Source organism: Hyaena hyaena, unplaced genomic scaffold (assembly GCF_003009895.1).
Source record: "Hyaena hyaena isolate Hyena2069 unplaced genomic scaffold, ASM300989v1 scaffold_1141, whole genome shotgun sequence".
In the NCBI taxonomy this organism is placed as follows: domain Eukaryota; kingdom Metazoa; phylum Chordata; class Mammalia; order Carnivora; family Hyaenidae; genus Hyaena; species Hyaena hyaena.
The window spans coordinates 26,260-49,468 of NW_024081774.1; the positions used below are offsets into that span (position 1 = coordinate 26,260).

Here is a 23,209-nt window from a genome sequence, read left to right on the forward strand (position 1 = left end):
AAATTATTTTCCCAGAACATAAGGAGAAAACACAATATTCAGTTTGGTGTGGCTGAGAAGGATCAACTCAAAACAATCATTATCTGTCACTCTTTATGGAATCTGTATTTTCATGAAGCCACACTTTGTGTTTGCCTGTACTTAGCCTAGGATGTGTGATACAGTAGAAGCATCATCATTTTGGCAACAAAAATAACATAATTACAGTGGCTACGTTTTAAGCACTTAGAATATGTCAAGCACTTGTAAAACGCTTTGCATTAATCATCTCACAGTAATCATTTCTGGAAGGGTTTCTTCTTCTCCTTTTACAGATTCAGAAAGTGAGGATTGTTGAGAGAAGCCACTTGCCTGTGATGGGTAGTAGACTGGGATTCACATCCAAGTTTATCTGCTTCCAAAGCCCATATTAAATCTTATCCATTATGCTTTGTCCAGAGAGGCTGATTTCATACAGTAATTACCTGACCTCAAGCTAAGATCAGGGAATAAAACTGGTACTCTTTGAAGCATGGAAAGTAGGGAGGAAAATTCAGAACTTGGGTACTCCTGAGAAATGTGGACCCAATTAGGACACAGCAGTCAGCTTTTCTAAGCAACCTGGGAACACAGGAAGCAATTTCACCTCTTTGCCAATTGTGCCTTGCGACTAATTCTTTCTAAATCTTTAATTGCTACTCTTAAACAGCAATGTTACTGATATGCTAGGTTTTCTAATTTGTGAAAATATTTTTATGTTGTAATTCACTGGATTTCCCTTGTTTGTTTGTGGTTAAATCCATACGTGTGACATACTTGAAATAGAAGTGCGTCATAATCTTATCAAAACACCCAATTTGGCATTTCAGAACTGTGTATCACTGAAGACTAAGTAATTGCAGCCTTCAGGCAGTTTGGGCTGAATAACTTTGTTTCTGTTAAATACAAACAACAAATCAACATTCCAGTTATCCATTGTTGAACTAAATATTCTCAATTAAGATTTATTGCTCAGTCTTGGATACATTAAGTGCTTAGAGCAGTTTGCATAACAGAGGATTTTAATTTACTACTTAAAGCCATTTCCATGTTTAAAATGTTTACATATTATGAATTTTATCCCTTAAGCCTCATATAAAGTAACTTGGCTTGTCAATCAGCATTATCCTTCACAGCTTATTCTTAACAATCTAGTAAACTATATACTTTATTTTTTTGATATTTTCCCTTCATTTTCAATGTAATCCCAACCAAAAGTCATTGTTTACTGAAGCCCGAAGTACACCTTGTATAAACCTATTTTTTATTATTATTTAGTCATTCCAACCTATATGCTATATAATGTGAAGTTTGAAATATATTCATGGATAACATTCATACGCACTTCATATCACATCAGAAGAATTCCAGGGACCTCACATTTTAAAAATAAGGTTAAAACAAATTTGTGTATAGGTGGATGGCTCAGTCAGTTAAGCATCTGACTTTGGCTCAGGTCTTGATCTCATGGTCTGTGAGTTCCAGCCCTGCGTGGGGCTCTGTACTGACAACTCAGAGCCTGGAGCCTGCTTCAGGTTCTGCATCTCCCTCTCTCTCTCCCTGCTCATGCCCTTTATTTCTTTCTCTCTCAAAAATAAATATTTAAAAATTAAAAAAAAAACAAATTTCCATATGTATTTTCTTGCTTGTTATAATGCAGTTATGTTATTTAAATGTATTTATACTCGGCACACTCACTTTTATTTTTATTACTTTTTTAATGTTTTATTTATTTCTGAGAGAGAGAGAGAGAAAGAAAGAGAGAGAGACAGCATGAGCAGGGGAGGGTCAGAGAGAGAGGAACACACAGAATCTGAAACAGGCTCCAGAATCTGACTGCCAGCTAAGAGCCTGATGCAGGGCTTGAACCCACGAACCGTGAGATCATGACCTGAGCCGAAGTCGGACGCTTAACCAACTGAGCCACCCAGGTGCCCCTGGCACACTCACTTTTATTATGTATGAAGCATAATCAATATAATTTCACACAATAGCTTACAAAAAAGGACAGGGGAACTAACAAATACATATTAAAATTACACATTAAATATACACAAATAATTTAAATTTATATTTTTTCATCTGATCATTTATTTACTCATTCTTTCAAATGATATTAAGTATAAAAAAGAAAGGTTGTTAAAAAAAGGTTATGAAGTATATAGTAGGTTCCAGACCCTGAAAATAAAATTTGGGATACATTATCAAGAAGGTCATAGTCCAGTGAAGTAAAAAGACACAAATAATTACAAACCATTTGATGCAGTGTCATTCCTAGATACTATTTCCAGACACCATAAAGATAAGTAGGCACTATGAAAATAGAGGTAACAACTAATTTTATATGAGGAAGAAAAATAGAGAAAGTGTAGTACCCATATTGATAGTATTTGAAATTTTAACTGATCTTGAAGGAAAAATATACTTTTTCTTTTAAGGATGACAGAGGAAAAGGGGCTTGCTTCTTTCTTAGAAGAAAGGAAAAGTCTAGAGAATGTCTAGAGAAAAAATCTAATGCAAGGGAATGTTTAGGATTATATTGACAGGAACTGTAATTTTAAAATATTCAAATGACAAAATCCAGTGCTTTTAAAAATATTTTGTTCTATTTTACCTACCAAGCTATAAAATATAGTTTTGGTGAATTATAAAACTATTGGTATTAAAGCTTTTAAAATGTTCTTTTAGAACAAAACACTTCTCAGGAAATAGCCTGTCACTGATCTGATCTTTCCTCCACTTTTGCACTTTTTTTTCACAGGCACATACTTTTTGCTGTTCATCAAGAGCTTGAAATATAGGATAAATTGTCCAAGATAAAATGATTCATGTGAGGGAGGGTAGGAAGATGCTGAAATCTTAGATCTATGTGATAAGCAACAAAGAACTAATTAATGTAGTTCTGTAACTCTATTTGTTGTCAATGACTTCTTAAAGCAGAGTGAATAGAGAGGGATGATTTCAAGAAAGAATGTAGATCCAGTTAAGACACTGGCAGTATAGGGGCACCTGGGTGGCTAAGTTGGTTGGGCGTCTGACCTCAGCTCAGGTCATGATCTCACTGTTAGGTGGGTTCAAGCCCCACATCTGGCGCTGTGCTGATGGCTCAGAGCCTGGATCCTGCTTCAGATTCTGTGTCTCCCTCTCTCTCTGATCCTCCCCTGCTCGCTCTCTATCTGTCTCTCAAAATAAAGACATAAAATTAAAAAAAAAAAAAAAAGATACTGGCAGTATAGACATGTGCAATGAAGGAAAAAACAAAGTTTTTTTTCTTGCCTCTTTCTGCCTAAGGACATGGAAATTAGGTTGACACCGTGACAAACTACCCAGAAGAAAAATAGTTTAGTAACCAGAGTATCACACATGCATGCAGGGAAACTCATTGCTTAGGAACTCAAAGGAGTGGTTAGAAGTTGGGCTTATATAGCATCTGAACAAACAACAGTAAATGTGTAGAATAATAACGAAACAAAGGAAAGGGAATTTAGACTTGCAAGAGAGGCACACCGTGGGAAGGTAAATATCTGAGGGGTACTAATGGAAGAAGATGGAGATTGTTTTCGTAACGCGTGTTTTACAGATTCCTCTTAGTGCCACCCCTCCTCTGGTAAGAGTCTAGACAAATCTCTGGTGATTAAGAGGCGAAGACTACTTTTAGCAAAAAAGGAAGGCAAAGAGATTTGACTTTTTGTCTGCTATTTCTCAGTTGTCTTCAAGTCAAAGTAATTCTTGGGGCGCCTGGGTGGCTCAGTCAGTTAAGCATCAGACTTCAGCTTAGGTCTTGATCTCGCCTGCTTTGGAATCTGTGTCTCTCTCTGCCTCTGCTCCTCCCCTGTTTGTACTCTGTCTCTCTCTCTCTCTCAAAAGTAAATAATAAACATTTAAAAAATTTTTAAAAAAGTAATTCTCAAGCCAAAGTGGTGTATTTTGGAGTGGCATATTTTGAGCCCTTACATATTCAACTTTTTGTTGAATAATATTGAACAAATACTGAACATTTGTTGAAAAATGCTTTTTTTAATTAAAATTTTTATTGAGACAATTTTAGATTCACTTGAAGTTATATTTAAAAAAAAAAAACTAATACAGAGAGTTACCACATATACTTTATCCAATTTTTTCCCATTGGAACACTATGTAAAACTACAATAAAATATTACAACCCAGAAACTGACCTTAATGCAACCCATTAATATTATTCAGATTTCATTTTTTACTTGTACTCATTAGTGTATTCAATTTTAGAATTTTATCACACATGTAGGTTCCTATATCCAACACTATCATCAGGATACTGAATAAAATGAATCAGATTCTATGGATGAGTGGGAGAAAAAAGAATAAAAAATTCTGAAAAATTCCAGCACCATGATGATTCTACATATTGCCCTTTTATAACCACACCTACTCTCTCCTGCCTTACCATCCCCTTTCCCTTTTTTCCACACACCATTTGTCTTCCATTTCTAAAATGTTCTGTTTTTAAAATGGTATATGATTATAATCATATAGTATATAACTTGTTGGATTGGCTGTTTTCCACCTAGCATTTTTCCCTGGAGAGTCATTGAAATTGCATGTATCAATACTTTTCTTCTTTTTTATTGCTCAGTTGCATGCCACAATATATAAATAACACAGTTGACTTAAGCATTCTCCTATTAAAGGAGAAGGGATGATTCTAATTTTGACTGCTGCAAAATGAAGCTCCTACAGACATTCATGTACAAGTTTTCATGTGAACACAAGTTTTTACTTCTCTGGAATAAATTCCCAGGAGTGCAATTGCTGGATCCAGTGGAAATAGTATGCTTAGTTTTATTAGATACTGCCCAGCTATTTTACAGAGTGACTGTACTGTTTTTCATTCCCACCAACAATGTATTAGTGATCCAGTTTTCCTCTGTATCCTTGTCGGCATCTAGTGTTGTCACTATTTTTATTTTAGCCATTCTTACAGGTATGTAGTGTTTATCATTGTCATTTTAATTTATACTTTTTTATGTTGAACATCTTTTTCATGTGCTTGTCATCTATATATTCTATAGATCTATTCACTTCCAGTGTTCATTTGTTAATTGTATTTTTTAACTGTTGAGTTTGGAATGTATTTTTGTTGATACTAGTCTCTGTCTTTTGTTCATTTGTTGTGAATTTTCAGTAGCTGGTTTCTACAACTATCACAATTCCTGACACAGAAAGAGCTGTGTTCTCTTATCTGATATGTGGATTGCAAATATTTTCTCCCAGACTGAAGCATGTCTTTTATTGATCTTCACAGAATAAAAGTTTCTGATTTTAATTTACCTGCATAATTGAGAGAACACTGTAATCATGAATGAAGTGTACAATCCAAGAATTTCTCACAATAAATCATCTCAAAACTATCAGTTGTGGGGATTACCAAAGAAATGGTTGCAAATTTTAGAATAAGATTTTAGCTTGAAAGGAGATACAAAAACTTGTACTACTAATAAATAGCTAGCATTTATTCAGTACTTTCTATGTTTTAGACACTATATTTTATTGTTATTGTTACACCTTCACAATGGTGAAGTAAAGGTGTAGCCAGGTGAAGGCTGATTAGTCCTTTGTCAGACCAACCCAGAGATGAATAAATAAGGTGATTTAAAGGTGGTACTTTATACTTATTCTTACCTCAGAGAGAAGCAGGGATGGAGTACAAAGAGTGCTTTGGTTTCCTCAACATATTTATTCTAGCGCTTATAAAATCTAAGCATTCTTAAGAGGGACGAAGTATTTTTTGAGATAGCCTCATAGTGAATAGTCAATTAACCCCATTCTACTTCCCCATGGAACATCTATTCTCCTTTGGAGCTAAAAATTCAATATCTCAGAAACAGTTTTGCCCCCCAGAAAAATCATGCCTCTTCCTGTTACTCTGAAAGGATCTCCATTTTGGAGTATAATTCTTCTACAGGCATAATAGGGATACAGTTTTATGATATTTCTTCATTTATTGTGTAATTTTAATATTATAACTATCATCGTCCTAGATGCAGAGGAGTGTGTTTTTTATTGGCTGAAGATAATGCTACAGGAGAAAATTTAGAAGATTTCAATATTATATTTTATACATGTCTAGAGTATTTAAAGTTAATCATCTGTGTTTTAATATCCATAGTATGTGTTCTTCCCCATGTGTATCTTTAATGTTCCTCTGTCTCTAAAGATCTCATAATACACTTTCCAGAATATTTTAAAGGCCTCATTAAACTTATTAAGTATTCGATCTTGAAGGTTTATAAAAATAGGCAATTTTTTTTTAACTTAGAGAAAGAGAGAACCCCAAGAAGGCTCCTTGATGTCAGCACAGAGCCCAATGTGGGGATGGATCTCACTAACCATGAGATCATGACCTGAGCTGAAGTCAACCTCAGATGCACTCTGTCTCAAATTAGGCAATTAAAAAAAACAAAAACAAAAAAAAATTTTTTTAAATGTTTTTTATTTATTTCTAGGAGAGAGAGAGAGAGAGAGAGACAGCGTGAACAGGGGAGGGTCAGAGAGAGAGGGAGTCACAGACCGAAACAGGCTCTAGGCTCTGAGCTGGCAGTCAGCACAGAGCCCGACGCGGGGCTCGAACCCACGAACCGCGAGGTCATGACCTAAGCGAAAGTCGGACGCTTAACCGACTAAGCCACCCAGGCGCCCCACAAAAAGCTTCTTAATTCTAAAACCAACTGAAGAGATTTTTTAATAAATACTTATTTCTGGGACCAATTCAAACCAATTAAATTAAAATGTCTGGAAGTGAGGCCCAGGTATCAGTATTTTTAATAGTTTTCTAGATCACTGTAATACACAGCCAGGGAATGAAAATTTTGAAATGAAATTTAATAACTGTTAGAAAAATATTAGAAATTACCATCTTTAGAAAGTCTTAATTTAAAAAATTCCTTATTCTATATATTTGCATTTTTGTTTTAATTCCATATTGCATAGTACATTGACTTAATGTGAGCCATTTAAAAAAGAAATGAGACATGTAAAGTGAACTTTCCAGTCTTAATTGTAACAAAACTTAAACTTAATGAACTTAATTTTTAATAATTATGGAAAATAATTAGATAATATTTTTCTAAAAGTATTATTTAGTTTCTTATATCCAATTCCATTACAGCAATTACATAATTTTGGCAAATTACATTATCTCAATTAAAAAACAAACTGGGCTATTTAAGTCAAAATGTTGAAATAATACATTAAGGGAAATCTTTGGCTTCAAATAAAGAGGGCCAGAATGAAAGCATATGAATTAACTCTGCATTTTTACAATAATAGGAAAGATAGGTTAAAAAAAAAAAGGTAGATTTTTCTTTTCATAAAGATTTTTCAGTTTGAATGATGACTTTTCTTCCTTTGATATACCTTATTATTAAAGAATCTAGGTTTCCTCTTTTGATTGCCAGATCCAGATGATTTTAAAAATAATTATGTCTTACAGAAATAGGTCTGTATTAACAGTAGTATAATCTTCAAAAAGATCCGGCAGTCCTTTTGAAGATTTTTTAATCTCAGTCACCCATCCTGAGAACCTTCTAGTGCAAACACAGTCATATTTCTTTGCATAGGTTTTGGATACTCTTTTAAACATGCTCATATTTGATTTGTTTTCTCATGGCTATTGATTTAGCATTCTAAAATCACTGAGCAGTTTCAACTGCATCAAAGACTATCATTTTACTGCTCAGTAATTCATCTTTTGAAATCGTGCAAAAGAGACCTGATTTAGAACTTATTCCAATAGGTGGACACCAATTAATTCTTCAATGTTAGTAAGACCTAAATTTATGATAGAAACAAAATAAAAAATATTTTTCTGTAAAATCATTTACATTAAAAACTTTACAAATATGTACTTCCAAAATATACATATATCTATGAATATAAAACATATACCACAAATTTCTTGAAGTCATAATAAGATTTCAAAAATATTTCAATTGTATTTTATAAACCTGGGAATAATCATGCTCAAAAACATTCAGAGGTAAAGCTAATACATTTAACAGAAGACAAGATATACGTAGGTAGCTAGGTGATATAGCACATGAATATGTAGGCTAATATAGGCCCTTAATTATTTTTGTCCTGTGAATCTTAAAATGATTAATCCTGAACTATCCCATCTTAATATTGATGTGAAAACCTAGGCCATGCCACGTGGCCTGTTGAATCACTGCCCTTCTTCCCTGTTGCCATAGCACCCAGGCATAAGTAGCATATTCAGAACTTTTGTAAAGATAATTCAATGTTATTGGGCAGAACTCCTTGAAGACAACTTATAATTTTTATAATGGAATTAAATAACCCATTCATGCATTCACTGTTTATAAATTTTCTTCTCTACTGTAGGTATTATGCTAGGTATTGAAGATCAAAACTCACTACCACCCAGCTTCTTTTCTTTGGACATTCCAACTCCATAAACAAGGATGTTGAGTAGTAAATTCTGGGGAACTCTGACTCCAACACTGTAACTTTCTTGCTCTGTATAATAATTACTTTACACAGCATAAGTTAGAGTCTAGAAATCCTTGGATTTTGGATGAATGAGAAAGTTCTGACATTGCAGTTTAATTTGGAGTTGGTCATATTTGGTACTAATGAACCCTTTCCTTAAAAAAAAAAAAAAAAAAAAAAGATGTTGAGGAAACTTGGATAAATCCAATCCCTTAAGTAAGGCCAGACAAGAATATTGATTTTAAAAATCAACGTGAAGAAAATATAATAGATTATTCTATTGAAGCCAGGAGTGAAATTAGTAGTGTAAATGCAATTCCTCTACAACTGCTGCAGATGGGTCACAAATATGACTCATCAGATTCTTTGCAGCCAAAACAAATAGAGAAATATGATCAGTTACAATTTTATATTTTCCACTATAGCTTTCTCTGGCACTGAGCCCTGAAAGAAATTTCTCCCATGGGTCCTTGTATAAAGAGGGCACTGTGTGGTATATTATTTCAGACACTATATCCTGGGAAGTGCAGCAGTGGTTTTCCTATGGCTACTTCCTAGGGAATCCTTCATTTAAATCAAGGGCACAATGCCAGAGCTCAGTTCAGCAGCAGATTAACTGAGAGACAAAAATCCAAAGATCCAAAAATGCAGATAGCTCTTTGATGGTTTACCTTGTTTGAGAGATAAAATTTGGAATACCTAGAATGATAGGTAATTTTGCTTAGAAGGAATTCTGAATAAATGTATTTATTAATTCAGTTCTTGATGAACATTTGACAACAAAATGTTTGGAGTTATATTTTGTACCAAAAATCTCTAGTAAAATATTCTTTGTTGCTGATTAGAGATAGAATTATGTGATTTAGATAGCCAACTAAGCAGAAGGTAAAATAAAACACATCTGAACATTAAGTGGTCTAAACCAGGATGTTTACTAGAAAAAATGCAAAGAGGTTACTCAGTAAGTACCAACAGAATATCCAGAATCTCACTCATAAAAAATTGAATGGTGAATCACTTTCAAATTGAAAATATTATACCAAAGGATATGACTAGGATAGTTTTTATCTGATTATTTTCCAATATATTTAAAGCTAGTCATCCACAATAGCCCTCAAAGGGAGAAAAAAATCTGAAAACTTTATCCCTGAAACTTCTAATTTTATTTTTTATGTTTATTCTGGGAGGGGGGGGCAAGATGGCGGAGAAGTAAGGAGCTCCATACTTGCACTTAAGTTTATTCTGAACCTTCTAGACTTGTATTTAGTAAAACATACCAATAAGTCAATAAATAGTGGACATATTATATAGGTTTGTAATATTATTTCTACCAGATTAAAATTGGTCTGATAAATCATTTCTACTCTCTAGGTTGGAACTATTTGTAATTGGGATTCAATGCACTAGAACTCATGTGATTTTCTCCAGGTGTCCCTTTTCCTTTTTTTGTTATTTTGGGTTTTTTTTGTTTATTTGTTTTGTTTTTACTTTTTTAATTTTTTTAAATAGGGAAGGGATTTTGTGTGTGTGTTGTTTGTGATTTGTTCCCTGTTTTCTCTGAAGAAGATTCCAGAAGCAATTTGTTATTTGCCTGAGTATATGCCCACATGTGCATTTCCACAAGGAGTTGAGGGTCTTAGAGGACCTGCATGGAGCAAAAGAGTTACTGCTATCATATGGACCCTGAGCCTACTGAAGAGCATGCTAGTAATGATATAGATGTGCACTAAGAGCTCTTGGCAACCAAAATATACATATCCTGAGACCTTCGAGAACCACGAATACTACTACAACATATGAAATTGTCCATAAAATACAATAAAGCTATCCTATCGTGATTCACTGTGATGCAGGAAAAATGATCTTAACCCATTGGCTTGGTTTCCTTATTAGATTGTCTATCTCCCCATGACAGTCAAATTAGCCCAACTCAATTCCATGCTTCAGTGACATTATTAATTTTTGAAGTTCTTCTACTTTCGTTTCACATGAAAAGAGTTGAAACCAATGATTTGAGTCTATAACTGCCTACAGTAAATTTTCCTGAAAGTAGAAAAGTAATTAAAAATTTCACCAATGATACTAGTTTCCCAAAATAGTATTATATGTTAAAATTTTCTGAGCAAAGTGGTATAATGAAGAAGGCAAGCACTGAGTTTGGAAACAGAAACTTTCTTAAAATTTCTGTAATGTACACTTACTATCTATGGATTCCTATAGATTTCTTAACTACTCTAGGTATTATTTTTCTTATTCATGAAATGGGACAGTCATTGCTTTCAGTGTCACAAGATTGTTGTGACAATCAACAGAGATAACTATTAAGTGCCTATAAAAATATATTGTTCCACAGATAGTTGAAACAGTATATTTCCCTATTAGCTAGATCTTATATTTAAAGACAGAAGTCTAAGCTTGCAACTTATTTTTCCACCCTCAAATCTAGTGCTAGGTGAACATTACTATTTAAGTGGCTACTGTTATGTTCAAGTTGTATAATTTAATTACAGGTCTATCGATAGACTATGTGGAAAACAAGCTTTATTGGATCAGTTCGGGAAATGGAACCATAAATAGATGCAACCTGGATGGTGGTAATTTAGAAGTAATAGAGTCAATGAAAGAAGAATTAACAAAAGCTACAGCCCTAACCATCATGGGTAAGTGCAATGGTTCTATAGCTAGGATGCTTTGTATTGATTGGAGGTTGATTAATTATGACTGTTAAAAGCTTAGAAAAGTTACTGCTCCATTAATACCCGAGGCACATTCAAAGTTACACATCTCTGTGAGAGTTTTTGTTTTGTTTTGTTTTTCTTTTTTTTAACTTTGCAAACAGACTTGTAAGATTATCCAGATCAGGGACTTTGTGCTGTTAGCAGTACAGACTTTACCATTATTGATTCTGGGCTGTGACTTATATTATTTTATGATTATTGTCTTTGTTCTCTTGCAGTGTTCTAAAGTGTAAGGAGCTTGTATATTTGTCACAACATGTCAAATTTGGCTTATCTCTGCTTTTAAAGGATAGCTTGATCCACACGGATAATTCAAAAAACAAGGCCACAGAGCCCATTGGCCAAAGATTGAAATTCTTTGAAAGATTCAAATAATTCTTTCTTATTTTTAGGGATGAGTTAGAGATCTTACAGCTTTGAGCCTCATTTCCATTCTTTTTGGTTCAGCCTTTGGGAAAAAAACATGCTAGACCAGTAAACCAATTAGGAAGCTAACAGGAAGGTATGGCTTTTCATAGAACAAATAATCAACTTCTATTTATATTGATATTGGAAGTTGATTTTTGAAATGTGAACTTAAATAATTCAAATTTTTAAAAAGGTATGACAGTAGATACCATAAAAAAAGTGCCTTTTGGCTGTGCCTTTACTTAGTGAATAGGTGGCTCTAAACCCAAGTTCAGGGAAGGTCCGGATTAGAGGATTAGATATTCCACATAGAATCTTAGTACTTATGTTTGGTTATAGGAAATTAGAAAACTGATTTCATATTTGCAACTCTAAATATGATGTATTCAGGATAGCATATATACATATAGTATGTATATGTGTGTGTATGTACATGTATATACATGTATATACACATATATTGTGTATATACATATATACATGTATATATATTAAAAGCCATTCGGAACATATATCTAAAAGGTCATTTATATGGGTAATAAATCAAGTCTTTTAAATATATATTCTATGATCTTTACCTCTTTTATCCTTTCCCAGATTTAATGTTAATTATTTTTGGTTTTATTTTCACTAATGATTGTCAGTGAGTATATAAAGTTTAAAAGTACATAGTTGCTAATTGAGAAAGATATGATAATCCATTTTCTACAAAACAAAGTGGTTTATCACCTTGACTTCAATTAGATTTAAAATATCTTAAAGTAAATAAGGTTTAGATTTGCAAATTAATATTTAAAACAGGATGAGCGTGGGATGTAAGAAAAACATTTTAAAATCAGTTCAAATCAACATGTATTTAGAATCTTTTAAGTACAGACAGTATACTTGTCTCTGAAGTATAAATATAAACATGGACACTCTTCTCAAACAAAAATACATTTCTGTGAAGGAGAGAGAGAAAAGAGGATTGTTTCAACCAATCATTAATCACAAAGAATGATTTCAATTTTGGTAGCTGAGAAATGCAGATAATAAATATATTTGCCTTTATCACAAAGATGTGAGAATCACATGGAAATGTATGTGAATGCACTTTTGAAAAAGTAGAGTTTTATACAAAATTCAAAGGTGGAATCTGGCATTGCTTAATTTGATCTTTAAAACACTCATTAATTTTACCTTCTTAGGCATTCGCAGATATTTGATATAGTGTGGAATCAGACATTTAGTAGCTTTCTTGTGCTGTAGTTTTATTACTGAATTGTTGTCTTCCTGCTATCACTGTCATCATTGTTTCTAATTGTTTCTTAGAATTAGTTTTTCTTTTTATTTATTTATTTATTTATTTATTTTAATGTTTATTTATTTTTGAGAGAGAGAGAGAGAGTAGAGGAGGGGCAGAGAGAGACGGAGACACAGAATCTGAAGAAGGTCCAGGGCTCAAACCCACAAGCAGTGAGATCATGACCAGAGCTGAAGTTGTATGCTTAACCAACTGAGCCACCCAGGTGTCCAGTTTTTCTGTTTAAAAGAGTTTTTCACTAGAAGAGGAATTTAAACTTGTAAAAAAATATTTTATTTTTAAATTTTCCAATTGTCTTTCTAGCCTTTGGACAGTTTCTGTACTGTTTGTAGAAAATGATGTTGTCCTTCTTTTTGTTGTGTGTGTTCAGAAGTTACACACACACACACGCACACACACACACACACACACACACAGACTGTACCTAACAAGTAGATTATTTTAAAGCAGAAATTTGTTTATAATATTCTCATAAAGCAATAAGGAAATGAGGTTACTTTATATTATTCAGCTTTGCCAAATTAATAAGAAAATTTTGTTTTATGTATATTTGTACATATTTTAAATCACTTGAGTAAAAATAGCAGAGTTTAAATTCTGCAGCAGTCGCCAAATCACCACACATACTATGTTTTTAAGAACTGAATTCCAAAATACCTTATGAAATCAACCCTAATTAGCAAATAATGTAGCCAAGGAACACAGTAAATTAGAGGAAAATTGTTAAAATATATTATAACATTTCAAAGAATGTTTTTGACTTCTTAGTGAATATATATATATATATATATATATACATGTATTATAAAAATAATTTCCTCCTAGAAAATGGAACGCTTTATAAAAGTTTCTTTCTGCTAACATGATTGGTACCTAACCTGCTGTTAGAAAATGAGTACTAAACTTAACAGATCTCAATGCTATGAACAAAGTGTGAAAAACAGAGTAGTAGTCCCTTGGGGCAAAAGAAAATAAAGATTTGTTTCTTGGTAAAATAGAAGAGAGAAGGTTTGGGGAAATTATAATGCCTTTGTTTTGTCAGCACTGTGAAACTGATATGTTGTGTCAGCACTGCATGGGAACCCAACCTTGCATAAATTAAAAGTCTTTTAAAAGTGAACAGCCATGTATATATACCCCTCCCTGCATCATAATTTCATTAAATCTTAAACTGAAAAAGAAACATAACTAAAAATATCAATGCCTCTATGTTCGACAACGTATTTGATGGATATATCAAAATACATCATTAGTTTAGAGGTTTAAAACGTAAAGTGCAATAACTTAGAGAAGTAGCCTAGGGACATCTATTTTACAAAGTTACTTAGTTTGGCTCTGAACTTGCACTGCTGTTCAGATACTCCCTTCCTTGAGAACTCTCCTCTTTCTCTTTGGGGATGGAATAAAGAGTGATGACCTGTTTCCTGCTGAGGCTGAGTATTATAATCATATAAAAAAGGCAATATAAAAATAAAACAGAAGAGCTTTACAACTTACTATCCAGGGGATTACTGATGATTATAGCTACAAATGTTTAAGAAGATATTTGCCTACAGTAATACTGAAATTACACATCTGGAAAACAAGGAATTCATTGTGCAATGAAGCTACCAGTTATATACCAGGATATACCAACCCCTAGACATACTACCTAAGCAATGGATGATAACTAACTGAAAGTTTGTGCTTCACTTAAATTTAGAGGTGGTTTTCCTGAAGTTGAATAAAAAATCTCAGACACGTCTTATCATTTTTTCAAACCTCAAAGATTGTAGATTGTAACTAGAGTTCCCCGCTTTACTTGGAATAATATATACAAAATAAATGAAGAGAGCTTTGAAATATTAAAGTCAGGTAAATGAGAAGGTATGTGGTAATACCTAGGTTAAAATAAAGCAATTGTTTAATGATTGAACCAAGTCCAGGACCCCAAGACCAAGATTGCTATATCCAAGTTTCACAAACACTTTTGATACTTCTTATAAGAAGTAGAGCTTAACTTCCTTCCCCTTGAATCCTTCCTGGACCTAGTGACTCATTCTCATGAATAAAGTAAGACAAATGTGATGGTGTATAACTTCAGAGATAAGGTCATAAAAGGCATGAGCCTTCCTCCTTGTCTTTCCCTCCTTGGATGGTTAACTCATGGGGAAGCCAGATGGCATGTTATAAAGTCATCCACATAGCCCAATGGGAAAATCCATACAGCAAGGGACTGAGACCTTCAACCAACAGCCACATGAGTGAGTCACTTTGAAAGTAAAAACTTCATTCAACTCAGCCAAGTTTTCAAAAGACTGTAGCCCAAGCCAATGCACTACAGCAACCTTAAGAAAGGACCCTAAGCCAGAACCACCCATATACCTGCTCCCAAATTCCTGACCCACAAACACTTTGTGACACAGGAAATATTTATTGTTTTAAGATACTAAGTTTTGGGAGTACGTATTACAATAGCAAAAGATAAGTAATTGGTATGTCATTCCCTTCACAGAGCTCATTCATAAATTTATAAAATCAAATATGTATTTAATAGAGTCAGAATAGTGAATAGTAAAGCGTGCCAGGTATAATAAAACATAATATCATTTGTACAATGACTATTCAGGTGAGGTCTCTTAACATATTTTGCCATGAACTGAATGTCTGTGTTCCCACAAATTCATATGTTGAAGCTCTAATTTGATGGTATTAGGAAGTAGAGACTTGGGGGAAGTAATTAAGTCTTGGTGATGGAGTCCCATGAGATTGGTGTTCTTCTAAGAAGAAACCAGAGAGCTAACATCTCTCTCAGTTATATGAGGAGATAGCAAGAAGATGCTGGCTGGCATATTAATCCTGGGCTTCTAGCATCCAGAACTGTAAGAAATATATTTCTATGCTTTATGCCATCCAACTATGATGTTGCTATTATAACATTCCAAATTAGCCAAGAGAACTTTCCAGGTACTAGATCTATGCTGACTGGCCTAGTAACTTTGAACATCAAATTCTTTCCCATTAAAAAACCTATAATAATGACCCTGTCAATTGTCTTTCACACACTGTCAGAGCCAACAAAAACAATAGTTTCTGCTTTCAAATACAGTATCAGGTAGCTCTAAAATTATATCTATTATTTATTTGTCTTAGATATTTTTCTCAGTATTTAGCCATTCTTTTTATGGGAATTTTCTTTCATAAATATACATGAAATAATGAAACTCTAGAACATTCTCTTACATGATTTTTAGATAGTGCTATAAAATACTGTACAGTCAGCTGTACTATATTTAACTATTGATTACCTAGATATAGAGCTATTTTGTTTATTTTTATTCAGGTTTCCTTGTAACTTTTGGCATTTTCCTGATCATTAGTACCTGCAGGAGACAGTGAGGTAAACTAAAGTTAATCAAGTTGCCATTCAATTCTAAGTGCCTTTGTGAGGAGAAAGTAGAGGTTGAAAGTATTGACTAAAATTAGGGTTTGTGAGTTATTTGTGGATTACATTTAACATACTCTTCCTTTTCATTGTCAGCATATGCAGTTTGATAGCAGAGTCTGTATATTGTGTTCACATTGAAGAGAAAGTTAGAACATTCAATTCATGGTACTGAGGGAAGTGACACACATTAAACAAAGGAACTGGCAGAAACAGGCTTACTGGTATTTGAAGAAAACTAAGATGGAATTCAGGAAACTGTAGGATGGTGACTTATCTGCAGTTTATATTTTTTGGGTGGGGCAGGGAAGATCTGGGCCAAATGGACCACAGATTTAAAATAGAAGTGAGGGTAAGGGAATTTAGGCAAACTTGAAGAAATAAATGTCTATATAAAAAAACCCTTGGCATTTGTGGATTTAATGGTCAGCATCTTATTTAATCACAGGCTGATCCTGATATAGTCCATTAAAATGTGTCATGAAATTATTTGTCAAGCTTTGCTAGGCTAAGAGTTTGAATTATTAGCACGACAAGGGGTATAACCTTGAATTTAAAGCCCCACCCCACACTTTTAAGAGGTATTTATTCATTGCTCTTTACTACTCCACTGTATATCCAGTTGGTCTCCTTGAGATTCAATCATGCATCTAATTTTTGTTTTGTTTTATGATGTTCTATGACTTTTGGAAACTGTATTTGCAGATGAGAATTCCAAAGTTCACTCTGCATAGTCTTCTTGAATATTGTCGGAAAGACCTTCCTCTGCCCTCTAGTCCTTCTTGCGGGACTTACAATCAAATTGACATGGGACAGAGTAACAGGAGAAAACCAAATTTAGTAGGCATATGCACAAGAATCCACACAGACATGAAATTCCAAAGACACTGAGGCGACGTGAAGCTTATATGAACTAGGGAGAGGGTTAGGGGCCTGAGGATACAAAGGGGAGAAAGCTCATTAGGAATAAGGGGAAAGGAGATGTTTAGGGAAACCAGGTTGCTCTATTATTGCAGATACATTTTTTTGGTAGTAGTCTCTTTCTGTTACAGTCTCTCCTTTCCAATGTCAATTAAGACAGTTGTGTGGGTGGCAAAGAGCTTTTCCTACATTTACTGGGTTTTGGTTACTTTTAATTCAAAATAATCTTTATGTCAAACTGGCCCATCTTGGGTCAGCCTGCCCTCTATAATGTCAATGCATATATACAAAATGGGTAAGTAGTCTTTACTGTGTGATTAAATCATATACTTTTAGAATTAAATGTAACATAATAAATCATTAAAGTTATTATGTTTGTCCATTTAAAAAGTGTGCTTTTGATATTTGTTATTCATTAACCAGATGTGGGTCTGGGACAATTACTAAACTCTAGTCCTTAATTTTCTATTCTGCAAAAATATGAGCTTTGACCGTATGAGCTATAAGCTCTTAAAAACCTTTTATGATTTTATCACTAATGGGTTGATCCAAGGCACAAGAAATAGTTTAAAATAAACTGTTAATTAAGTTGAAGCAATACAGGAGAGACAACAAAAATTGTGAATAAAAATAAGGTTCTCTTGTGAAATTATGTTAATCAGAGTTCATATTAATGTATTCTAGATGTTAAGCAAATATATTCTATTTTGACTTTTACTTGAGAATTCAGTGGATGTTTACAACATAGAATTGCTTAGATTACTTGTCTTAGAATAGGTTTGTACTTTTTATAAATATCTAAGTAGCTATCTCCAATACCCATCTAATCTTAGAATCACTTGCAAACCTTGGCTAAATTCTCTTTAAAACAAAAGAAAGATTGAATCACAGGTAAAGGCAAAAGAAAATCTTTATGCATTTTCTATGAATACTTAAACTCTCTCAGCTGAATTTTTCTGCCCTCAATCACAGTTTAAATATATTATACTATTGATCTGTTTCAAGTAGCAATTTGCCAGGATAGGCTTAATATGTAAATATTAGAAGGATATTGAATTTTGGCTACTGTTAGGATCAATAAAGGAGGAGAAAAAGGCATGCTCTATGTGCATTTTCAGTCTTCTATCAAAAACAAACTCAGCCCTATAATGAGCAAAAAGTTGGCTTCTCACTTCTCTTGATTTGGCTATGCACACATTTGTTTTAAGTAGGTGTTAACAAAATAAATGAATCATTTGCTCTTTAGGGAGCCCGTGAAAGGCTTTAACAAATATAACTCCTAAGGATATTTGATTATACTTTTCATAGGCTCACTTCACAATTCTGAGGTCATCATAACTGCTATGGAGATTGCCAGCATGGATAGTTTGTCTTGGGAAAGCCAAGGCTGACAGATTAAAATTCCTTTCAGAACCATCTGAGTATCAGAGAAGGTCATATTTATTCACTTAAAAATGAAAACAATGTTAATAGTGTTGAGGATTAAGATGTTTTCCAATGTTGCCCCAAGAGATTCTGCAAAAAAGCAGTTACAATGGTCTGTCTCTCTGCTGACTGAAGGAAATGCTAAGCTAATGGCAAAAAAAATTAGTCTTTACCTACACCAACACTAACACTTTCTTGACTGATTTTTGTTTTGTTTTGTTTTTTAATGTATCTGTATTCCTTTCAGCAAAATATCACTTGGTGTAATGACTGATGTTAGGATTTATTTCAAATGAAGCATATCTTTTAAGCATCCAGCTCTTGATTTCAGCTCAGGTCATGATCTCATAGTTTGTGATATTGAGCCCCACATCATGTTCTACGCTGAAAGTTCCCAGCCTGCTTGGGATTCTCTCTGTCCCATCCTCTCTGTACCCTTCCTCTGTGTTCTCTCTCTCTCTCTCTCTCTCCCTAAAAGTAAATAAATAAACATTAAAAAATAAAGCATATCTAGCACATAGTTTACATATTTGTTATGAATTCTTTCAGATATATAATATACCTTATAAATAATGTAGATGTGAAAAATATATACATATAATAAATATTGGCATGCAGAAATCACCAAAACCTCTTTTTTCTACTTTACTTCCCAAAATAAATTATTATGGCAGGTTGTCATGGTGTTTATGGCATATTATAAATGATGGCAAGTGACAGGCTGTTAGTGTGGTATGTTTGTCTTGCTACAATCTTTAGGCTGAGCAGTCAGAGATTCAAAATACAATTTAGTCTAGAAGGATCCCTTATGTTGTCTTATGACAAGGCGACAAATCTGATAACTTAAGAGTTCTTGACTTTAATAATCCACCTTAAGGAGTCATTTCCTGTTTTGTATAATGCAAGTCCACTTTACATGTTGTCAAATGCAAGGTTTTGTTTGTTTGTTTTGCTTTTAAATCAAAGTTTGCCAAATATTTCTCTCCCTCTGAATGTGAAAAAGGCTAAACCTTGAGTTTAAACAAGTCCTTGGTTCTTTTGAAAATTGTTGGAGACCGGCTCCGACCGGGATCCAGGGGTCCCTGAAAGATGGACGGTGTCAGCGAGGGAGGGGCGAGAGAGGTCCAGGAATCTGTCTGGTCACCAGGCAGGCATCTCTGCTCTGACTGGGGCTCAACTTTTTTTTATCATTAAGTGTTTGGGGGACAGCACAAAAGTGGCATTTGCCTTAGACAATGATTTCTGTTGACAAACTTCTTTGATATGTAAGAATTTCCCAGAACATAGATTTGTGGAAGACTCCTGCATAACCTTTATCAATAGTGATTGAGGTAGGGGATTTAGATGCTTATCCTATGGGGAAGGAAGGCATCTTCAGCATACCAGACAATGTTTTTAGCATTAAAAGGGTGAGGTTACCTCTCTGTGAGCAGGGGTCACAGGTCTTTCAGGATACACCTCTGTTCCCATAATCACAAAAGAAGAAGTTCCTCAATAGGTTTCTCCACAGGGAGCAATCAGGATATTCAAGGCCAGAATAAGTCACTCCAAATACTTGATAACAAATGCCTTGGGGTGGGGGGGCGGTCTGTGCTCCAAGCAGAAACAATTGGGTGGGGGTGGATATCTGCCCTTAACTCTAAATTAGGCTCTTTGTCTCAGGGCTAGACTCAAGCCGCCTTTGTTATGTAAGTCTTGGATCTGCAAGGCCTTTAGGAAGAGCCTTTTAACAATCATCCACAATGTTTTCATCTGAAATCTCTTTGGGAAAGGCAGGGACATGCCTTTCCTTATGAGCAATCTGTGTGGGGAATATGGGTCTGATCTGGAATATTGTGAGGCCTGGTCAATAGCTGCAGCCTCATTTCCAACATGAGCCAGTAGTAGCAGAAGGAGAAACCAGTTTTCATTTCTCATGGCAGGAGCTATGCAAACGCTGCCATTTCCTCGCTGTGACTGTCATCCAGCGAGGCCAGTATGGCTCCCAGCAGAAAATTTCCCCTCCCTTTTTTCCTTTCCTGTTTTCTTTTGGTCCTCCATCTGTTTCTCTTCCTCTTGAGTTCAGAGTCTTCTTTTCTACCTGTTAACCAGGCCCTGCCCCTTTATCTGTTCTGTTGTTTGTTTGGTCTATTGGCTTTCCTTTCAGTCTAGGTAGGTTCCTTAACAACTTTTTGTTTGAGCGATTGCAATGGCCCCTTAACCTTTTTTCACTCTCTGAATATCCAGTCTCCAAACTACCAAGATGTGCTATGTTCAGACCAGCTGTGGTGCCACCTACTTCGCTATACATTTCAGCGGCTGAAAAGCACTCACAACTTTACTCCTTTTCATTCACCAAAAGTTGTCCGTCAGGGTATTTAGTTTCACTTTAGAGATAAAGGAACCTAGAGTCAATAAGATTTGTAAAACCCAAAGTATTATTAGTCCCACCTTTAGAAAAAGAAATACAGTGCCAATGGGATTTATAAAATTCACTCCCCTGGGACTCAGCTCAGCTCATGACTCAAGTTAAGGGCTGTTTCCACTACCAGGAAAAGCCTTCCTGGTCATAACTAGGTGTTTCATGTGATCCACCTCTATCCCTGCTTCTATCATTTAGGTGCGATACATCAAGGCAAACTTTCCCTGTATTTGCTTATGCTTTCTTTCTTTCTTTTCTTTTAAACCTTTTTTTTTTTAAATGTTTATGTATTTTGAGAGCGAGCGAGCGAGCAGCAAGCAAGTGCAAGTGCAAGTGCAACCTGGTCAGGGGCAGAGAGAGAATCTCAAGTAAGCTCCATGCTGTCAGCCCATAGCAAGACAAAGCAGTTAGATCCCACTAATCAAGAGGTCATGATCTGAGCTGAAATGGAGAGTCCGATGGTTAACCAACTGAGACACCCACGTGCCCCAATGACCTGCTTATTTCTATTTGTCCTGATATTTCTTGTTCCTTTACAACTTTCCACATTTATCAGCTACCCTAATGGGTGAAATGCCACCCATCAAGGCCTACTTCAATTTTTACCTCAGTACAATTTGAGATTTTTCTCTCCTCTGAACCTCTTTGTATTTTCCTAATGTAGTAGAGTGTGTGTGTGTGTGTGTGTGTGTGTGTGTGTGTGTGTGTGTATTGTTGTTTCTAATGTGTGAATCTGTCTTACTTCTCCATAATTTGAGACATTTTATTCATATATGCATCATTCATGACACACAGCAAGATGCTTTACACTGAGTACATTTCAATAAGTAGTAATAGAATGTATGAATAAATAAAACAATGACCATTTACATGCAAAACCATCTGCCACAGCAATCAAAATATATTTTCAAAGCATGCATGTTTAGGCAGAATGATCACAACCATAAGTCTAATGTAGAATTTAAATATGTTTTGAAATAAACTTTAAAAGAAATACTTTATATTATAATGATTTGAGTTGGAAAGGGAAAAATGAGTAATAAGATAAATGTGTAAAATATAGTCAATTATTTCTGGAACATTTTATAATATATATATATATGTGTGTATATATATGTATGTACATATATATGTGTGTATATATATATATATATACATATGCATATAGAAATGTGAGAAAGGAAGGGTTATATTGGATTGTGTTTGTTCTCAAGAAACTAAACAGCTTAATGGAAGTGTTGTGCCCGAATTGCAAGTCCCAGAGACCTCCAAGGAGCCGGCACCGATGCAAGTACAAAAGGGTCTTTATTACAAGCTCGAGCAGGGGCTCACCAGCCTATCGGTGTCTTGGCAGCAAGGTGAAGCGAAGAACAATAGCGAACAGGGTTTTTAAGGAGTAAGGGATGGGGGTGTTACAGTACATGTAGCATCATCACATAAGCACCAATTACAATTACAGCTTTGACCATTCAGTATCTGTGAGGTGTTCATTAATTTTGGTGGAACCCAATCATGACTTTTGAGAATCCTTTGAAAATGACCAATTGTGAAGTGAGTTCAAAGGGCCCACGTGGGGTTCAGGCAAGCAGTGAGAAATTGGCTAGTTTGTATCTGCAGTTCCCAGCCTTGACTCAGACCATAGGAATGTTTCTTTTTACTGTTTGATTAGCTGAACTGAGGGCGGTCTGAGGATGGCTTTAGCCTTGAACAATCTGAGGCTTTTCCTGGGACTGGGACTGGGGCTACGTGCAGCCTGAGGTTTCTCTTAATGGAGGACTTAATTTTTGGCTCTTCAGAAGAAGAAAATCAAATACAAACATACACAAATAAAAGACTTCCAACATAAAAAATAACTTTAGTGTTTGGAGTATTTTAGGCTCTTACAGGTAGTCTCCCACAGCTGGGTGTAACAGCATTATTCCCTTTAATAAAAACAATTGACAGTCTAAATAAGTAAAGCGTTCTAGTATTTAATTCACAAATCTCACCTAATGTAATTCTCACAGCAATCTCCAGAGACAGGCAGCACTAGCCCTGTTTATTCCAGAGGTCCCAGCAGAATCTCAGCTAGCTTAAATTAACCA

At 34.6% G+C, this 23,209-nt stretch overlaps 1 protein-coding gene across 1 annotated transcript in view; it reads left to right on the plus strand.

Moving 5' to 3' along the window:
• LRP1B (LDL receptor related protein 1B) overlaps positions 1–23,209 on the plus strand; it is a gene marked incomplete at its 5' end in the record, with an annotated part of 553,279 nt that overhangs the window by 23,116 nt on the left and 506,954 nt on the right. The window contains one exon of the mRNA XM_039222492.1: positions 11,016–11,165. Within this exon, the coding sequence (XP_039078423.1) occupies positions 11,016–11,165 (150 nt within the window). The remainder of the gene's footprint in view (positions 1–11,015; positions 11,166–23,209) is intronic.